Source organism: Chaetodon trifascialis, chromosome 17 (genome assembly GCF_039877785.1).
Source record: "Chaetodon trifascialis isolate fChaTrf1 chromosome 17, fChaTrf1.hap1, whole genome shotgun sequence".
NCBI lineage: Eukaryota > Metazoa > Chordata > Actinopteri > Chaetodontiformes > Chaetodontidae > Chaetodon > Chaetodon trifascialis.
Genome location: NC_092072.1, coordinates 19,580,425 through 19,601,088, shown reverse-complemented (window position 1 = coordinate 19,601,088; position 20,664 = coordinate 19,580,425). Strand labels below are relative to the sequence as shown.

At 41.6% G+C, this 20,664-nt stretch overlaps 1 protein-coding gene across 3 annotated transcripts in view; it reads left to right on the top strand.

The window, feature by feature from the left end:
- The window catches only part of trappc9 (trafficking protein particle complex subunit 9), a 193,607-nt gene that overhangs the window by 128,283 nt on the left and 44,660 nt on the right, over window positions 1–20,664 (top strand). For all 3 annotated transcript variants that reach the window (XM_070985161.1, XM_070985160.1, XM_070985162.1), the window contains one exon: window positions 1,090–1,180. In XM_070985161.1, the coding sequence (XP_070841262.1) occupies window positions 1,090–1,180 (91 nt within the window). The remainder of the gene's footprint in view (window positions 1–1,089; window positions 1,181–20,664) is intronic.

Below are 20,664 nucleotides of genomic sequence, written 5' to 3'. Positions count from 1 at the left end.
CAATTGAAATTCTCCACGTTCAAGCTTCGAGTGATGAAAGCCACAACGCTGCAGCGTTGGCCGTTGTTCATCATATAAGCTGCAGGTGCATGTTGTGACATGTAATTCATTAAGAGTCACTGTTTGAGTTTGAAACAGTCGAGCAGGAACAGCAGAAAGCTCAGCGCTGTGTGTTTTGTCTGCGTGCCCTCTCGCTCTCTCTGCAGGTACACTGTACTCTCCCTCAAAGGTTAATAGACACAGGTTTGGTACTCTAGACACTGCTCGTCTCACCCATTATTCCAAATGTCAGCGGTGTAAATGATCAGCGGTGTGCTTATCATTGCATATTATCTGGGTAATTGCTCTCTGACAGCCATATTTGTTTTGATGGAGCATTCGTACATCGATAACCTTCCCTGCAAACAGTTTAACGTTACCATTTTAGTCAGGTTACAGAAACATGCTCTCCATGTACCTTTGACATCTGAATGAATGCATTACATAAATAACATGAAGCATATCATTTGCTGGGAGTTCTGTTTCCCCCCTTTTGCATAATGTACGCCTGTGAATTGGGAAAATCCATGCCTTCTTTTTTGCCACCTTGAATTTGTATCTGACTGGAATGCTCCTCTACTACTACTAGTACAAGCGTCTAAAGCCTTTATGACTGATTTGATGCTTTCTTCTTTAAATTAGCTGTCTGCTGTAAAGAGACTTGTCAGTGGCAGAAGTTATGGATTAGGGTTAAATTGTCCAATAAGATTTGCTTACAAATATGAACCTCATGGTGACACTGACCACCCCCAACGTCATTAAGATGCATCCTCTGGACACTATGAACGTCTGCTGTCATGGCTAAACATGTCCATCATATATACAGCTAATTTAAGACTCGCATAAACACAAATGTTTATGTTCTATTGATTGTGTAGTTTTTGAATTAGTAGCTGTGAAACATGATATACGTACATAAGCATGCATTTTAATTCAAGTCCTAGTGTTGCGAGTGTCTAATGTACATGTGTGCACAGCAGAGTTTCTCGTGTTGATTGAGACGTGAAATGCACCAGTCCTCTCCATGCTGTCGTCCTTAACCATGACCACCCTTCCCTGCGTCGCCGTGGAGAGGCCAGTGTGGAGGGAGTCCTCAACCAGCTGGTCCTGGAGCACCTCCAGCTTGCTCCTTTGCAGTGGGGTGAGTCTCTCGTGTGTGCGCCTGCGTGTGTCTGCATATGTGTGAGATTATGCGTCGTGATCACACACTTACACTGCTGTCATGGTTGAGAATTTGTGAACTCCATGTAGCAAATTCATTAGCATGAAATCATTCACTTCACTGGTTATGAAGTGGGAGAAAATAGTTGTAATCATGCTGTGACTGTATTATTTTTAACAAATCGGACCTCCTGTTATCTTTTCTGTGTTTGCCTGCCAGTCACAGCTATCTATGCGGCTCCATAACCATCTCTTTACCTGTCAGTTAGTGCATAAACCTTCAGAACTGGTCTCAAGCCATGTTTTTTATTTGCATTCATAATGGGCTACAAGCTATTTTGGAAAAGTGTAGACAGCAGCTTGGGAAATGTGTGAATCACCGGGGACGCACAGAATTTGTAGGAGCACTCTTCGGTCGCACCATCTGCGATCATCCTCTGAAATCACTTTTGATTTACTGCGGATGTTTGTTTTCTGAGATTCCCGGCCTCTCTTTGGGCACTGCCAGCATTTTGATTAGTCAGCTGGGGCTGTCCTGCCTTTGCAAAGAGAAAGCAATCTGCAAAATGAAGCGACAGCAGATCAAGCATGGAAATGTAAGAATCTGTTGAGACAGAAATAGGGGGGATCAAGGCAGATACCTCACTGGATTCACTGTTCTTCAGATATTTCCACATTTGACATGCACCTCCTTCTTTCTCAAGAGAAAAGCTGTGAGGAGGTTTGAGATGTATCTATCTTTTGGCTGATATTCTACGTTATGTGTGTAATCTCGGCGCAGACAATTGCAGCGGGGGTTATTTCCTCGTGCCTTCAGTGAAGGCGGTGTTGCAGTTCCAGTCCAGTTCATTGCAAGCCTTGCTGATTATGAGCCAGATAATTTGCCTCAGCCCATTAGGATGCCTTTATCAGGGTTGCAAAGACTATCACAGGCTCAATTACGGTATGGTTCAAGCATTTCCCCTGTGTCTAAAATCAGTAGTCCAATTGAATGCTTGTAGTACCGCTCTGTCTCTGTAAGCCTCACATTTAAAGAGACACTGTCGATAAACTTGCTTGTTAAAAATGTTGGATTGTGGTTGTATTTAACTGCTGCGAGGTCTTTGGCCAAAACTTGATGTTGTGTCGTTGTTTGTTTCAGTTCTCATGTTGGGATTGAGGCTTTACAGTGACACTCTCGTTTGACATGACAGAAAAGACTGCTTTCTGAAGCTCAGTGCTGCTCATAAGTGTAACCCTGTTTTCTTTTTTTACACTGTTGATCATTTAATCAGCGGCCATCATTGTTGGGGTAACGCATTACAAAAGCAACATATTACAGAAATATGTCCGTTTCTCCTTGTAACAAAGTTTATTAACACATTACTAACAAGATATCTATAATATTATTACAGTTACCGCATCAAACAAAACACTACTGTACAAACTTACATCGATCGCATCAAACAAAACACTACTGTACAAACTTACATCGATCGCATCAAACAAAACACTACTGTACAAACTTACATCGATCGCATCAAACAAAACACTACTGTACAAACTTACGGCATGATCGATCCGTATTTCAGCAAACTTGGAAACTTTCAATAGAGGTGTGTGTGTGTGTGTGCATGCATGTGACTGTCCATAGAGAAGCACGCTCTGTTCTGCCTAGGTTGCAAAATGTAGATGAATATGTTTAATTAGTGCTTAAACAAAAATGAATGAGGCATCAACCTCATGTTTACGTGTGTATTGTCGGCAAAATGGAGTGCTTACACCCGTGAGGCACGGCTGAAACACAAGCCTGCATGGAGCCGATGCATACAGCTGCAGAGATTCAAGTGAGAGCGAATCTGGTGCATGAGATCGTAAATAGGAAAAACACTTCTGATAAAGGTTGTCAGCAAAATCCCAGTGAAAAGCAATCATTACTTAAGCTAGCGTTGCCACAGAGAAACTCTAATATACCCGTCTTGTATAATGCGTTGTACGGCTGCAGTCATGTAGTGTCTTCAGTCTTTTGGAAACCTCACAATGATCATATCTGATGTTGGCCATCCTCGTCCTGATACACTTGATTATTTCTCTTTTTATTCTATTGTTTTATAGAAACTTTAAACTCCTCCAGGAGCTGCTCGATTCTATGTCAAACATTCCTCAGTTAAACTCTCGGCTCTTCACTAAGAATCACTTCCTCTTTAAACATGTTAGTGAACAGGTGCCTCCACATCAATACAGAACCACTTTAAAAATTTCAAAACACGAGCTGCTGTCTATTTGCATCCTACAGAATATTGTCTGACTGTGAAGCGGTTGCAGAAAGCGATCTCTTCAACAAATGTCGTTTCCGTGACCATAAAATATGACAAACAAATGTGGAATTCTTTATAGATTATTGCAGTTCCTGATTTGAAAAGGCAGTGTGAGATTCGTACTGTTTGGAAATCAAAGTGTTTTATACTTCACAATAATCTTGATGAGTTCATTAAAAAAATATAAAACATTTAGCGAATGTGCAATGAGTCATCTATGCACATGCAGTGTGTGCATGTGCTTCTCTGGAGCAGGAGTCAGTCAGGGGAGTCATTACCCCCCAGTGCCACACATGGCAGCACCATGGAATTATCCAAGGACAATAATGTATTTCTGTCACAGTGTTGTGAGCAGTTGAGCAGTGTCTGTTAACCTCTGCTGCTCCAATAGAAACTACGCAGTTTGGCCTGAACATGCATGCAGGCAGGACTCCACAGAGACGAATTCAGTTCAAAACCGCGCACGCTTTGAAAATCTCATCCATGAGCAGCGGCACGAGTGGGTTCCACACCGCTGGTTTGAGTGGTTTCGTATACAGCACAGGTCCACTTGTGTGATTGGCTGTGTTGATGGTTCCTTAGATAATCCCAGAAATGCTTCAGTGCCTCTCCACAGTCGACATCCAGCTGCCAAGCATACAGTAAATTTCTTGAGGACCGTCATTCCGTGGCTTTCTTTCAGCCCCTCAGCTTCTTCCTCACACGCTCATTTAAAGAAGATTCTCTTCACTTCCACTCCTGCTGTCAGTCAGAGTGCACGAGCGCGGGGCCTCCTCCTCGACGTATGGTCTAAGAGACATAACATACAAGTGAGACAACCTGAGGGTGGCTTGGGCCAGGACGGAAACAGCAGTTACATGTCATCGCCCCTCGATCTGGATGACCACTTGTTGAAATTTAAGGGAAAATTGTTTTTTAAATTTTTTTCTGGGAGCTGGATGAACGCTGACGAAAGACGCGTGCGTACTCCTACATGCAGTGTGAGACTCAGACGTCTTCCTGGGCTCAGCCAGCCTCGCGTCACGAGAAGCCCGATTCCTCTTCGTGATTCGCTGCCATGGAAATCTATGAATATTTGATCACGTAGGTTCCAGTAAATGGAGAACACGGAAAGAGCCAGAATCTCTTTTATGACGATGTTTGTTTACAGGCTCATTATTATTATTGAATGGGGAGCAAACAGAGGCAATTAGTACATGATTCTCCCTCTGGGCGGAATCAGCCCCGCAGTCGTATCAGCTGAACTGCTTTAATATAGGACCATATATGATGAAATTCACCACATAATTGCAACTGAATAATGCAAGTATTTGTTTTTAATTACAGACGCAGCCTTTTGTTTCAGCTGAATTTCATTCTCGGGGTTCAGAGGATGGCTGTAATTCCGGAAGTGGGCTAGAATTTAAAGCGGATTACTTTTATGTTGATGTGGTAAGCTTGTTTGAGGAAAAAAAAAACAGAACAAACAACAACAACAACAACGACAGCAAAAACAATTGGACACCATTTTTTCCATAAACACAAACAGAGATGAGAGGACTGCTTGTTTATGCTGTCTAGAGAGCGTATCTCCTCGAGTCCTTTTTCCATAAATATGTGGACAGCTTGAACATTATTCTCTGCCTGTGTTTGTTTCATTTCACTGAAGCTACAATTCTTCAAAAAGCCTGCTTTTTCTGCAAAGAAATTAACATTAATATCACCAACTGTGCCTGTAATACTGTATACAAGGCACATTTGCAGCATAATCAATTTATGGCGAGGTTTTACACACCAAGAAAAACCTTGTAAATAAGAGCGATTATACCTAAGACTCCTGTAATTGGCATTAATATAAGTTTGGATTGATATTTCTGAGCGTGAATACAAATTCTGAAAGGTTTCTACTGAGTTTCAGTGCTTTTCATCATCATTTAATTTTCTGCTCCGGCAGTAAAAGTCTGTCTGGAAGCCATTCTGTCATTCTGTCACAGATGGTGAAAAAGAAGTCCACTAAACTGTATACATTGACCGCGGACTTCTGCTGAAAAGGGTGGACAACTTTACAAACAGTGGAAATGTCAGCCGAGCAGCCTCGGAGATTCTCAGCCATTGTTTTTCAGAAGGTTACTGGCTGACTGGGTTAATTATTTGTGACAAACTTGTGTTACGCTCCCCAGAAATATAAGGGCTACTTGTCATCCTTAAAATTGAGGAACTCAGAGGGAAGGAGTTTGATGAGGTGCTCCAGCGTGAAACACATGAAATTAGGATGTAGATAACAGCTCTTTTTTCCCAGTTTCTATCAAGCCGTGCTTTTCCTCCTCTGATGCTTCTCTAATGCCACATACAGTGGGCAAATACACTGTTTAAATAGGCCGACAGGATGACAGAATTTTGCGGGCCTCAGGAAATGCCTTCAGATTAAATGCTCAGTTTGTGCCTAGCAAACTGAAATAGTCCGGCCCAGCATTCATCAAAAGCTGATTTTTAATTTGGAATCAGCTAAATATAGATTGACAGATGAATAACTTTTGCAAGTATACTAATTAAAGGTGCCCTGTGGATTCTTCTTGTAAACAAATAAAGCTTTGATTATGTTTTGTTGTTCTCGTCAACATGTTAAAAGCATTTCCTTCCTCATAAACTGTGTTTTTTTTTTTTTTTTTGCATATTTTGAAACATGCTGGTGCATTACTACATTTCGTGGCAAATTACTGCCACCAGCTGTCACTTGATGCAATAGCGTGAAACAGTCAGTAGGAATGTGTCTTGCAGGGCATGTCAAAGAGTCATAGAGGCTCCGTAGTGGTCAAAAAGCCCACAGAGCATCTTTTGTGCAATAAAGAGAATTATTTTAAGAACTTTTGTTAATATTTATTGAAAATGTAGTCACTTTTAACAGTTAATCAGTTCTCTGGCTTTGATTCTGCACAACACTCCAACTCTACAAGTTAGTGAATGAGATATATGAGTACTGATTATTGCAAATGTCCCATTATGACATTACAACCCAGCCTCCAGCCCCAGGATGCCCCTTTCATACCCAACCATGATGCTATCACCTGTTGCCACTCAACCTGTTTACCTGTGGAATGTTCCAAACAGGTGTTTTTGGTGCATTCATCAACTTTCCCAGTTTTTTGTTGCTCCTGTCCAACTTGTTTGAAGCATGTTGCTGCATCAAATTCAGAATAAGCAGATATTTAGAAAAATCTATGAAGTTGATGAGTTCAGAAAGTTAAATATACAATACTGTCTTTGTCCATTCTGTTTGGTTTGTGTTTGACACAGCATCCCACTTTTTTAGAATCAGGGTTGCAAACTGGCTAAATACTACAGAAGTATTATTTATTACAGTATTTAACCTTTGTTTAGGCAGAAACTCTCTGGAGAAACATTCTCTTTTGGAAGAGAAAGTAGAGTAATTAACTCACATACAAACCACACAGTTTATGGACTAGATATACACATAACAATAAGATGTGAGTCATGAAACAGACTTCAAAATGGTTACTCGAAACATTTTTGAATGAGGTGTGAAGTCAGTGTTTCCTAATTAGCTTTGTTTTGCAAGTTATTTTAAATCCAGAGTTGCAAAATGCAATTTTGCCAAGTCAAAAACAAAAAACAGACTCAGCTCCACTTTCAGATGTCTTTATCAGTGTAACCCTGTTGCTGGAAGATTCCCATTTCCCTCCACAGTGGTTGTAATGCCAGAACAGGTGGTATCATTTGTATTTTTGCAGCCTGGCATTATGTAAATACCCCCATTGATTACAGCTCCTCAGCTGTCAATTTGATTAAAGCCAAAGTGGTGCGCCTCGTGATAGGAGTCGCTGTGTCAACTTAATGGAGTGTTGCTAAATAAACAGTCACCTGGCCAATCAGATGGAGCTCGCTGAGGGGTTGACACCATCATAGCAGGTTATGATACGGTGCTAAAGGAGAGCATGAGGTCTCTATCAGACAGGAAGTGTCCTGACACTTTGAAGATAAGATTAAACGGGGTGAAATTTTTAATGATCCCCTTAGGGGAAATTGGCTTCCTGTAACAGCAAACAGTCGTAGTTTTCTCTCAGTAAAGTGGACTGTAAGAGAAACCGAATTGCTCCATACCTCTAATATATTGAAACACATGAAGCATTAAGTGACATGCCAGCAGTAGAATATGTTAAGACAAATTGAAAAACTTTTTTATTTTTTCATAAAAAATGTACTTACAGTCAGAAATATATGCAATATTTAATTAAATGTTCAGCTTCACTGACCAATGTTATGCAAATTGTGAATATTTTTAAGTCATATTAGGTGATCGATAAAAAGCACCAACAAGCACTCATGATGAACTGCATTAATTAGAGGGAATATTTAAGCACTGTGGATGGCCTTTGATTTCTAGCATTATCTGCCTGTTGAGTGCTGTAACCAAGCAATGAGATGGAAAACAGTGAGCCTGAATGCGGACTTTGCACCCATTCCCCACCCTCCCCCTCCCCCACCATCAGTCTGCCACCAGGAACCCATCTCAATGGAATACAAATTCACCCATGAATGGAAAGACAAATGTTTAGCCTAGCAGAGAGATGGAAAGAGAGGGGTTGGGGGCCTTGCTGTAAAAGGCACAGGGATAATTTAATAAGACAGCGCTTCTGAACCGGCTCACACCGTTACCCCCCACCCCCCACCCCCCCAACCTGCACACACACAGTTAGACATTTGGAGCAGTCACAGGCGGTGACTTTTCAACACACTCAGGGGGCACCTCACGGAAAATGCCTTTAAGCTTTTGTCAGGTGTCCAATTGCCATGAGTGCTGCAGATATGACAAATGGTGCTGCCAAACAGCCCAGACCTACCTCACACTCACTGAAGTCCTTTTGTGGTGATGATGATTAGAACGACTGACCAGAGAGAGGGGATGGCGGTGAATACATGCATGGCTGAAATGAAAGAGAAGTGTTGTGACGGTACCTGTAGCTGGTGATATGTCACATCTGTGAGCACAGATCAACTCAGCACTCCTCTGCAGTTATCTGCACAGTTGTGATAGGGCCTGTGGGAGATACTGGTAAGCCTTCCTGAAGCCCAACCTACTGTAGGATGACAGATGTCCAGTTTGCCACCGAGCTCCGAGGAGCGCAACATCCTCCATCACCACCTATGTTTCATTTTAGATCCACTTAGATGATGCTGTATTTTGAGCCATGTGCTACTGTAGACTGTCAACCTGTGCAGGGTGGACTGTACTTCACCTTTTGCCCAGTGCCAAATGAGATAAGCTCGATCCTCCAACACTCTGTGCATTCTAGAGACTGGGTGGATAGATGGACTGTTAGCAGCATGAGCAAAAGGTATACGGGTAGTTTATTAATAGTTCAGGTTGTAATTGGGATTCCAGAAATATTACTTAACATTATTTAGGAGACGTATCAATATTTTTATGGCTGCAACTTATACTGATCATTCCTTGATTTAGTGAATTAAAGTCCACCGATCTAAAGCCGACATTGTGTGCCATCCATGTGACACAGATAGTAGGGTGTTCTTTCAGGGTATGTAGTGAGTTTGGCTTTCATGCAGGAGCCCAAAGTTTGCTGCAATTAACCTTTGTTTAACATAGCTAATCTTTCTCTAACCCTAATCATAGCTTAACTATAATTTATTTGCTGCAGCTGCAGTTTTTCCCCGACCTTAACCTCACTGTAGGTGCACATGTTGTAGAAAGTGAGCATTTAAAAATGCCGATGTGGGACGTAGTTTTACAGAATCGTCCAGTATCTCTGTTATGGTCTGGTGATGTGGTTGTATTTTTCCATTACTCCTACTGCACAAACACAGACATCACCACCCCACACCCTACCTCTCCACCCACCCATTGGAGTGCAGGTTTGCTTAAATTTGTGGCGAGTGCTGCCCATTTAGCTGACTGATGGACGCAAGGAGGTGCACCGGGTGGGCAGGGGCTGATTTATCTGCTTGTTTTTCAGCTCTGTCGCCCAGACTCTGTCAGTCAACCATCTTAAAGGTCTCCTATTGAAGGCAGTAGAAAGCCAGAGCGAGATGGGAGGACGACACACACCTTTTTGGGAGGCTCAGTCTGTCTCCAGAGCTGGTGTGTGTGTGATTTACACAGGCTGTGCTGACTGAGATGGGCTAAGATGGGCGTGCGGAGCGAGACAGAGATACTCCAATGGGTGATAAGTGCTTAATGATGAGGTGGCAGTCTTAAAATATTTTTTCTTCTCAGGTAGTCTGAGGAGATGACCTGCAAGTAGCTGCCTATTGTTTTTAAACCAGCTAATTAACTCATTACGAATGTGAGTAATGATTTCTACACATTGTGCCATGCAGGATTATCACAACACAGGACTGCTTAACAAAACGTTGTTAATACATTTTTTTTTTTTTTTTTTTTACCACATTAGGGGAGCAAGCATGAAAGGATCATTTGTTCTACTTTGGCTGGAATCACCAGTCTTATCCCATCACCCTGGTAGCTTTAATGTGGAAATGAGAGCAAAGAGTGCTGCGGCCCACTCGATGATTGCCCACCTAGCCTTTTTTTTCCCTCTCTGGCCCCGTGTGGATCCAGAGTTAGCACATTTAACAGGCTTGGAGCGTCTGTTTATGGGGCATTTATCATGGCTACAGAACAATCCGGGCTGTCAGCGTGTCAGTTTGGTTGAGCTGTGGAAATAAATCAGAACTCCTCCAGCCTGCCATAGATAGCTCACCACACTCGCCCATTCATTGCGACCGGTGGGATGGAGAAAGGACGAAAAGAAAGGAAACCAAAGTAACGAGAAGTGGATGCGGTTACAGAAAATGCACAGATTAAAGCTGTGGAGATTAGATTGTGGGGAGATCTTCGGGCTCTGTTTTTGTACCAGTGATAAATGTGCAGAGAAAGTATTTGGCCTAGTTGTGTATTTCAGAAATGAGTATGTACTAGTGTACTATACTTGTGTGTGCTGCCTAGTAGTACACTTTCATCTTCTTAATTTGTGTGGCTTAAGCATTCATGTAGATACCTTGTTCATTCTAAGAACTAGTGTTTTGTTTTTTTCCTCCATTTACTAAATGTATTTTCAGCGTAAACCTCTTTCTCCCTCTGCTTTCTATCAAATAAAACCACCTCCTTCATTGATTTCTTTAGAGGAAACAAGAGTATCCCCAACGGCTGCCTTTTCATCCTTGAAAGACAGATTACCTGACATTTCTAAATGCAAGCAAGTCCACCCTCTGGTTTCATTGTGAGAATGTCTCGAGCCCCTTGCCACACGATTTCAGGTGCTGCAAAAAGATGGAATATTCTGACACAGCTGTTTAACTTGCTGGAGTAGAGAGAAATGAGCGTTGCGTGTTATTACGTGTGGCTCTGCACCATCACTCCTCAACTGTGGGAAGCACAAACGGATCAGCAGTAAATGTGTCTGATGTTTTTGAGCTAGGGCTACGTCTCTGTCTGAGTGGAAGACTATTTTGATTTCATTTAGATTGCTCATAAAGGTCAGTTGCATTGAGTATGTTAATGAAGTTGAAAGCTAGACGTGTGAAAGGCTTGTTTAGATTTCTAATCAAGAGTTTGTGAAAAGGCTGTAATGTGCAATACACCTGTAGAAAAACACAGTTCAATTTATATTATTCTTGATGTCTATGTCTACATTTTGACCTTCCCACTGGATTTACAAAATCTCATCAAGATCTGAGACCTTGAAAACCGTAATACAACCTTAAATAATAAGGTTAGCAGTGTTCGCCGTAAACATTGTTGACAGTGCTAGAAGTCCGCCAAGATTGGTATCAGTAAATCTAAATCAGGTTTTATTTTGTCACACAGTACAATGTAGTGAAATCTGATCTCTGCCTTTAACCAATCTCAGAGGAGCAGTGGGCAGCCGCCGTGCAGCGTCTGGAGAGCAGCTCCAGTTCTTGGTCAAGGGCTGTGACAGGTGAATTGACCTAATGTAGATGGTGGAAACCCACGCACTGGGAGAACACGCAGACCCCACACAGAAAAGACCTTCTTGCTGTGAGGTGACAATGCTAACCGCTGTGCTGCCAAATCTGAGGGTACCAAACCACTCCAACTGCATGGCTGCATCTCAGTAGTGTTTGTTGTACTCCTGTTGCTACAGTGACACTCTGAACTTATTGTGCCATTACATCCTGACTAGTGAGGCTCAGAAAGCGTAAGACTACTGCACATAGCATCCTTGCCATGTGTAGACACAGCCTGATTTGCACTGGTTTAGAATTTGCAGACGTTTTCCTCCCATAGACCTACTCGGCCTAGACTGGTCCATAGCACTTGTACTTGACCAGTCTCTTGAGGCAGCCAAACAAACCAACTGCTTCGAAGAGCAAGGATATCTGTTACAGTATATTGAGGACTAGTAATTGGGTCTTATTGGCAGACTGCACCAATTTGCCACCTTCAAACAAGAGGTCAAAGATTTAGGTACTTTATTTATCCTGTAACAACCACCCAGGAAGATTTTGTGTCCATGCCCTTGCTGTAGTAGGCACTGCTGGTAAGGACTGCCATCATGGCAACCAATACAGTATATCTCAATCTTTAATGGACCAAGCCTTCTTGTGATTATTAATTCCTAGAAAAGGCAGTGCACAAGACTAGTTTTGATGCACTCATCTCAAATCAGCTCTTGTTATACATTGATAAGCCTTTTAACAGTAATCACAGCAGGAACACACTTAACCTTGCTGGTCCTTGATGACATGGCTATCATGCCACTTTGTATCAGGGCCAGTCCACATGCCTTTGCTTGCCTGGACATCTGCAGAGCCTGCCAGTCTTTTTGACGATGGTGGGACACGACATAACTCCTCAGAGGGAATCAGAGAGAGGGAAGTCACTCCACTGCACTCATCTGTCACTATTGATCCTCCTCAATGATGCTCTGGTGCCACAGGCTCATAATCAGATCTTTTTCCCACATGAGTGGAGCAGCTCTTGTGTCGTTCATAGACTGTTTCTTATGCCTTCAGTTCTGTTTATGTCTCCCACAGTGAAATCAAGGAAGGAAAGAATAGAAAGTTAACTCTTTCCCCATTTGGCCATTCACCGGGTGGAATATAGATGATGTAGCTGACTGGGATACAAATAGACTTGTGTGAATATGGTTACTCATAACTGTGTCACAACAATCTCAAAATTGCATTGTCCTACCCAAGGAGGGTGCTGCCGTTACAGGTCGAAACAATTTTAAATTTTAATGATTGGCCCAGAGGTAACTCAACATTCATATTGCACATTGTGCTTGTTTCTGATCAGATATTCTCACATGGAATTGTTGCATTATTAGTTAGATATGCTTTGCCTGTCATTGTTGAGGCCCATCGCGGCCCGTCTGTACCCCTTTCTGACACGCCATCCGTCTTTTTCTGTGTTGCTGCTAAGAAGATGTAGCAGGTGATCCATCACGTTTGACTGTGGTGCATCAGATGTTGGGCAGCTAGAGATTCACAGGAACAGCAGCCCGCTGACAGGTCTGTGTCAACCCTGTGGGTAACTGACACTTTTTAGTATTCAGTGAACTGATCCTTCTCACGCAACTGACAGGTTTCTGGCCCTGACACGTACTGGCCATCAGGACTCCTATTGAGAACCACTGAGCAGCCACTGTTACCCCGTCATTCCCCTCTGCCCTGGAGTGCAAGCAAGAGAAGTGTGTGCACAAGGCTTGCTGTAAGAATAATATGTGACTGGGTGACAGCATGTTATGGAGAGACCTTGAGGGCCATGGGGCATCATTGCAGCATCCTAGTCTGCCTGAAAAGCACAGGAGATGTATTTTGGGAAACGCTTGAAGTGAATACACTGTCACATTGTCACGTCTTTTTCTCCCCTTTCCTTTTTCTTTATTTTATGGAGATGGAGACAGAGTAATTTGACAGCTTAGAAAGTGCCATCATTGCCTCTCATGGTTGTTATGACTCGGGTCAGATAGAGTATGCTTGCTGGGACTGGTATTGTCAAACGATAAAAGCTTTGCAGCACAAGAGATCAATTGAAATGGTGCTGGTAGACAAGGTAATTAATCAGTCTGAAAGATTATCAACAATGTTGCCTTTCTTCATAACACTGACTGCTATCATTAGCTATTTTTTCCTAATTGGCACTCATTAGCTGTCAGCAAGGGCACATCACCGGATTTGCAGTAGAATAGTTATATAATAAAGTCTAAACGTCCACGTAGGAAACAACAAAATTGATGCACACAGCTAAACAACTTAAACTGAACTGACCCCATTAAAAACAACTAAGGCAGAATGTCCAGATTGCTATATTCCAATCTGTTCAATCATAAGACTTTAATAATTCATTCTTTCAGGAGAACATTGGTTTGTGCAAAGCCTTGGTTCTTCAAGAGATTGGGTTCTGTTGACAGTCATTCATTAACAGTCATTTGTTGAATAAACCCACAGTAGGTGACACTAGAGCCTAAGGAATTTGAAATCATTATGAAGTAGATGAACCGTGTATTACGCGGTTCTGTGGTCAATTATCCATTGCAAAGATTATACAGATGAACTGGTGATGATAAGATACACTGTCATTCAAAGTCGTTTTGAAATCTGCATTAATTGATACTTTGGCCCCTTTGGCCAGCGCAACGAGCTGTAAATGCAACACTGCTATATTATCACCTGCTAAAGTTCTGATGGCCAGCATGTCAGCAAACAGTTGCCTACACATCTAGCAGGCACGGCACAACATTAGCCTTTATTTGGTCTTATGTTTCTGACCACGTAGGTCCAAATTCGATCTTTCTTTAGTTCTGTTTTGATCTCCACCAGTTTCCAAGAAAATATCTGGCCCTCAGCTGGCTGCTAACTTTGTCTGTCATTTGGTATTGGGTAAGTAGCATATAGTAGATTTATTAGTTCACTCACTTGAAATAGCAGCCTGCTGCACTGGTGAGAGCAGTGAGAATCAACCAAAACACTGACTACATTTCCATACACAAAATATTACGTTGTTTAAATATTGCTGTTTGCCTGCAGCCATGCGTACTCCAATTAATATAATGACAAAGGTCACTATTCATTGTGATATTTGTGCATAACGCTTAACCTGTTGATATCTAAGTCGTTAAAAATGTTGAAAAGTCGGTGTGTTTCTCCTTCCAACCAGTAATGTGGGCAAGTGTTTCAGGAAGTTTCTGCTGTTTGGGGATTTTTGACAGTCATGGATGACACAAAGAAGATATGTGGTTGTTAAATGAAGCGGGAGACAGTTACTTGAGAAGACTGTTTTTGGCAGCAATATTGATATTTGACAAAAAAAAAAAAAAAAAAAAAAAAAGTCATTTCACATCAAAGCCCTTTTATTCTTTGAGATACTCGCCTAAGGATAGCTGGTTAAATGTTTTCATTTGCAGACTCATAACCAAAGACAAAGACAGACCGGTGAAAGGAAGAGCTGGTTGAATTGGCCATCTGTTCTGAATTTCTAAGATTTTACCTGAATCAAAATAATCTGCCAACCAGTCCAAGCCAACCCACGACGTGGCTTCCAGTCCACGTAAGAAAAACCCGTCTCCTGAATGATATGTGACACGTGACTTAAAATGGTGGCCACTGATCCATTACATGGCCTTCCCCTGAATATGAGGGAGTGCTGACTGGAAGGGGTAATTAAAATGAAGTCTCTGGACAGTCGTAGAGGTGGGAGAAATAATTGGCTTGTAGGCCTGGATGAATCGATCGGCAGGACTCATATATCGTGCTTGCAATAGGCAAACATGGAAGCATCTATCCCCCGTCCCCCCCCATTATTACTGGAGTCACAGCTGAACAGAATGGTGCTGCGTATTGACAGCTTTGTGCAGATCTTCATTTAGGGCCAACCTCAGTGCTGAGTGCTTTGGTCACGAAGACAGATACGGGAAAATGATGAGTGAAATGAGGCCACAAACACAGACGCTTTGAAAAACGCATTGGAACTCTGACACACGCCAACGCCATGCCAGCCCCCTCAACCCCCGTCCCTGCTGTATCCTATGACTGCTGACACTCCCAGCCTCCTCACAGCACTGCTGCTCCGGTGTTCCTCTCTCTCTCCCATGTCTAACCCAACATTTTTAGCTCTTCAAAGATGTCTTAATACTTAGATAACATCTGTCAGTCACTCAGAATTCATTGAAGCATAGTCATTTATGCAACTCTCTTTTTAACATCTCTATCAAACCCTAACAGCTTGTTGTAATGAGCACTGCAGACCGGGACCAGGATCAATTGATAGTTTAATAAAGTGGATGTGTAAGTTACTAAATCAAAAAAAATAAATAAAATAAAATAAAATAAAAAGGATTTCGACTAATGTAAAGTCCCACAAGCAGATGCAGTCATTATTGGTGTTGCAGTTTGAGGTTGGAGCACAACACAGACTCATTTCTCTGTCAGTGACCTTTTAGGATAGTCTGACAGCACAAATGCATCCACATCACACACCTGTAACATGTCCTAAGTGCTAGATTTACTTTATGTCCTCCTTTTATCACACAGGGATGGTCTTCTGTTCTCCTCTTTTGTCTGGACATGTCATTGTCCTGCCCACCTGGTATTTAAAGACAATCATGGCGCGGCTAGTAATTAGCTCCAGGGATCCCACTTGCTGGTCTATTTTCAATGCTGGCTTTGTCTGCAAACATAATACCACACTCTTTTTCTCAGATGCAGCAATCGCAAGAGGAAGCAACAACTACTTGTAACAGGTGGTTGGTCTTTTAATGTTATGAAGATTAGACGGCAAGGGAGGGCTTCTCTTTGTTCTGAACCACGCAGTACAATTTTAACTGTTTTACATTTTTAGACAAAGTTTTCCAGCGACACTGCTGGCATTACTGCCAAATCCTTCAGGGCTTTTTGGTTTCTTTCCCAGTTCAAAAAATATACACACAGTAACTCACACCTCAAAGAGTTCTGAGCTCCAAGCTAGCTGAAATGCCTGCATTAGCTGCATTGTGTTCGTCTGAGCTACCACCTCTGGCATGGAGAAAAATGAATCATGGCTGGTTTTTGAGTTACCCTTAAGTCTTACTTACACTCTTCAATTGGTTTCTATTCTTTACCACAAAGAAGTGCTGTCTTCTGCTTCTGCACTTGGCAGTAACAATGTCGAGTTCTTCCATTTTTAGGCTAGAAAGCAAATTAGAAGCCCACATTTTGTATTGAACACACGTTGTTCACTTTGAACACCAGCAGTGATGCAAGAGCAGAAATGTTTTGTAGAAGAAATCATTTTTATCTTTGTTGCATTATCACCTGTGTTTTACAGTATGTAATTATTCTGTGCAAAGAAAAATGTCAGTTTTTAAATACTGGATTATGAAACATTGATATTTTCCTCTGTAACTGCTCCCACACTTATAGTAGAAGTCATCGTGACAGATGTTTTTGTTATGCATGTCGTGTCATCATTGGCAAAAAAATCAAGTGCAAAGGCCAGATGACTTCTTCGCACAGCACAAGTCTTTAGGATATTATGAAATGCAGTGATGGGACTCCTTACTATTTGTGTCGATTCCTATTTTAGATTTTCTTTGTAACTAACATTACAGTACAATTTAACAAGTGTAAATAGTATATAGCCATGGTAGCTGCTCTGCAGTCAGACACAGCGGTGCAGCGTCAACATGCTAACAATGACTACACTAACATGCTGATGTTTGGCAGGAATAATGTTTACCATGTTCAGCTAACATTTGCTAATTACTATTAAACACAAAGTGCAGCTGAGGCTGATGGGAATGTTATTAATTTTACAGGTATTTAATCACAATGTAATGACCGGAGCATAGCGCCAGAACAAAGTTAAGGATCACTGAAGGTTTTGCAATTTAGACAGGGGGAAACAGGAATGTGGACCAAACTTCATCCCAGTCCACCCAGTAGTTGTTGAAAGACGTCACTCGAAGTCACATTTGCCAACCTCATGGTGGCACAAGAGGAAAAGACCCTGCAGACTCCTCTGCATGAATGTCTTCACATTGCTTCTTTGTGACATTGCCATCCCTAGAGACATGTGGATAACAAATATAGTATTATAGTGTAGTTGTATGATTGACTTTAGACATGTCTTGGTCATGATTATTGATGTCTTTGATAAACCTGGCCAGATGTTTTATTGAACACTGACTAACCACTGAGCCTTGCTTACTGTAGGTCAGTACACGCTCACTCCTCTGAACTGTTTTCTAACTTTGAATGAATCAGTTTCTCTCCACTCTGTCTAAACAGTTCAGCTGAGTGCAGCGTGTTGTATGTTCAGTGTGTGTGTGGTGTGGTGGTGGTGTTGGGGGAGGGGGGGTTAGCCTGCTGCAGCCCCATCCATTTATCCATTTCTCTCTCTCCAAGGGTCCAGTGTTGTACTAAATAACGGTGTGTGCTCACAAAGGTTAAGCGGTGAGTCAGAACCAGTGATGACAGGTTGACCAATGGGTCCCAGCCAGGCTGCCACGAAGCTCTGTGCAGCAGATGAGACAACTTTACACACACACACACACACACACACGCACACACACACACACACACACACACACACACACACACACACACACACACACACACACACACACACTGTCATTCTCGCAGCTCACTGGATGTTATTGGATTTTTGTGCACTGTCTCTGTAAAGTATAAATCTTTCCTGTGTTGTCCTTCTCTGGCATACAGATGTTGACTTTGCTGAGTGTTCATTTTCATATGTCTCTGTTGTGTTTCTGTAGCTTACAGTCAGATCAGCAGAGGACCTGAACATTAGGACTTCACATTAGACTTCTACATGAAACTGGTTTAGCCTCTGCATTCGTTTTGTAAGAATGTTTTTGTCCTAAATTTTACGTGAAAGTGACTTTCTGTTCCAGAAATAGATGCATACAGTACTGCAGAGAGCTTTGGAGCTTTTTTGGGGGGGGGGGGGTGAACTGGATCTATTGTAGTAATGTTTGAGTCCCAGAACTGAATTTCAGACTTAAACGGTCACAATGAGGAAACTTGGACTGATTGGAAAGAAAAGCCTCCTCAGACTGAACCTGAGCAGTGCTTTGTTACTCGACCTTTGTGCTAATTGTGGATTAGCCAAGCCAATTTTACAATCTGTGAAAGTTTCTTTCCGATTTCAGGAGGCAGAGACACAAGAGAGGACTTTGAAGACCTTGGAACTTAGAATAGAATTCTCATCATTCTCAATAATTGAAAGTCTTTCTATTAATATTTGTTACTAATGCTGATGAAAGTCTGTAGTATTTCTTGTAAAATTGCATGCACAGACCTCTCAGATACTATAACTGTTTACATTTTTCAGTAGTCTGCTGTGTATAATCTGTCGCACAGACACTGCATAGTGCTGTAAAGCCTTTTATGTTTTCACTGTATTAAGCCCAGTACATTCGTAGCAGTATGTTCTTCTATATAAAGAGATTAAATATTGGTTATGGAGGCATCAGTGCAGGTTGAACAAACAGAAAAAAAATGAGATGCAGCAAACATGGAGCAGATTTATTGACTTTCTCATTGATGGATGCATACAACCCTCAGAAGCCTTTTGTGAAGAAATATCTCTCACTGCTTTCACATTGTATCTTTTTTGCTGATAAATTTCCTAACATGATACTGCTTTATTCCCTAAAGAGCTCTTACAAAAGAACACCTGAAAACCTTGAATAAGCGTGCACCTCCTTTTTCCTGTTTCGAAAAGCAATTCCCCAGAAACAGGAGATATGAAATTGTAATTCTGCAGGAGACAAATGGTATGTGGGGCTGCTCTGAATTATAAATGAAAGCAGAAGGGCCTTAGTTCTGCCTTCTTGCCCGAGCGTGATTCAGACAGTCTGGCGTGAGCAGGACGCGGTCGCAGAACAGGTGGAGACACAAACATAAACTCAATCTGTGAGTCCCACAGATTCCAGCATATTAGAATCAGTGGCTCCTTTAAAGTTAGGCTGATATATTTTGTCAAACCAAAATATCGGGTCAGTACCAGCAGTAAAATCCAAATGATAACTACTCATCATTGGGTGAAATGGACTTACTGCAGTTTTTATTCATGACTTGATCAAACCACACTGCTTGCATAGAACCTGAATGAATTCATTTGTCACATTTTGATTAGATTGATTTTGGCCAGCCTGAGTTAATGTTCTGTAATATAAACTCAGTTTAAAGGTGTACTCTGCTGGTTTTGCACTTCATAGTGTTTTGACACACCAGAATCCGTATAGTCAAGTGAATAGAGTTACTGTAAATTGTATTTTGGGTAATGTAGGCACCAGAAACACTTTGAAACAAAAAGATGGTATCTGTGGTTCTGCATTACTGACTTTGATTCCTTTTTATGCTCAAACTGTCCATTCTCCCTCCCGTAATGTTGTAGCAGGACAATGCTAAATCAATGGACTAATCTTTTAAGTCATATTAATTCTATCAATAATTATTTGTTTCTTCCAACACTATCATCCGACAAGACTGTTGATGAACAGTACTGTAGAATACTTGATAATATTCTATAACAATGTTAACATTTAAGGTTGAGGGAAAATTATGGTAATCAGAAGTCCACCATGCCAGCTTCCACACTCTTCTTTCCATCTTGCCTCATTAAAGACGCATTACCTCGACGCATTACCTCGACTCATTTCTCATAAATGAAAACCATGTTTCTCTTGTGGAGCAGTTAGTACTCCATTGGAGGAGGTTAGACCACAGTGAAAGATTCAGTACAGCTAATAAGCTATGTTAGCATTTCCATCCCCTCGAAGGTCAGCACAATGCCAGAAAATCACACAGATTTTCTTTGAATCCAGTAGAATTCATTGAAATCAGTGTGAAATTTTGCAGATTTGAATGATGTTGTGATCAGGTCCTTTGGCCAACACTTGTTCTTCTTTGTCTTTAGATACAACACTTTTTGGACTAGTTTGTGTTAGAACATACTCTGATTTTACTTAGAAAGACCATAATCTGCCTGGCTAATGTCTTTATTCAGATATTAGAAACTTCAAAGGACAAATATAAGTGAGGCCATGGCCCTTTTCTAACATTGCCAGCCATGGATGAGAGCATTTTTGGATCTACTGCAGGTCCCACCCTGGGCAGTCAACAGTGGTTTCAGTGTTATTACCAGCGTCACTCTTTCAAAAACTATACCAGCAGAGCTCTC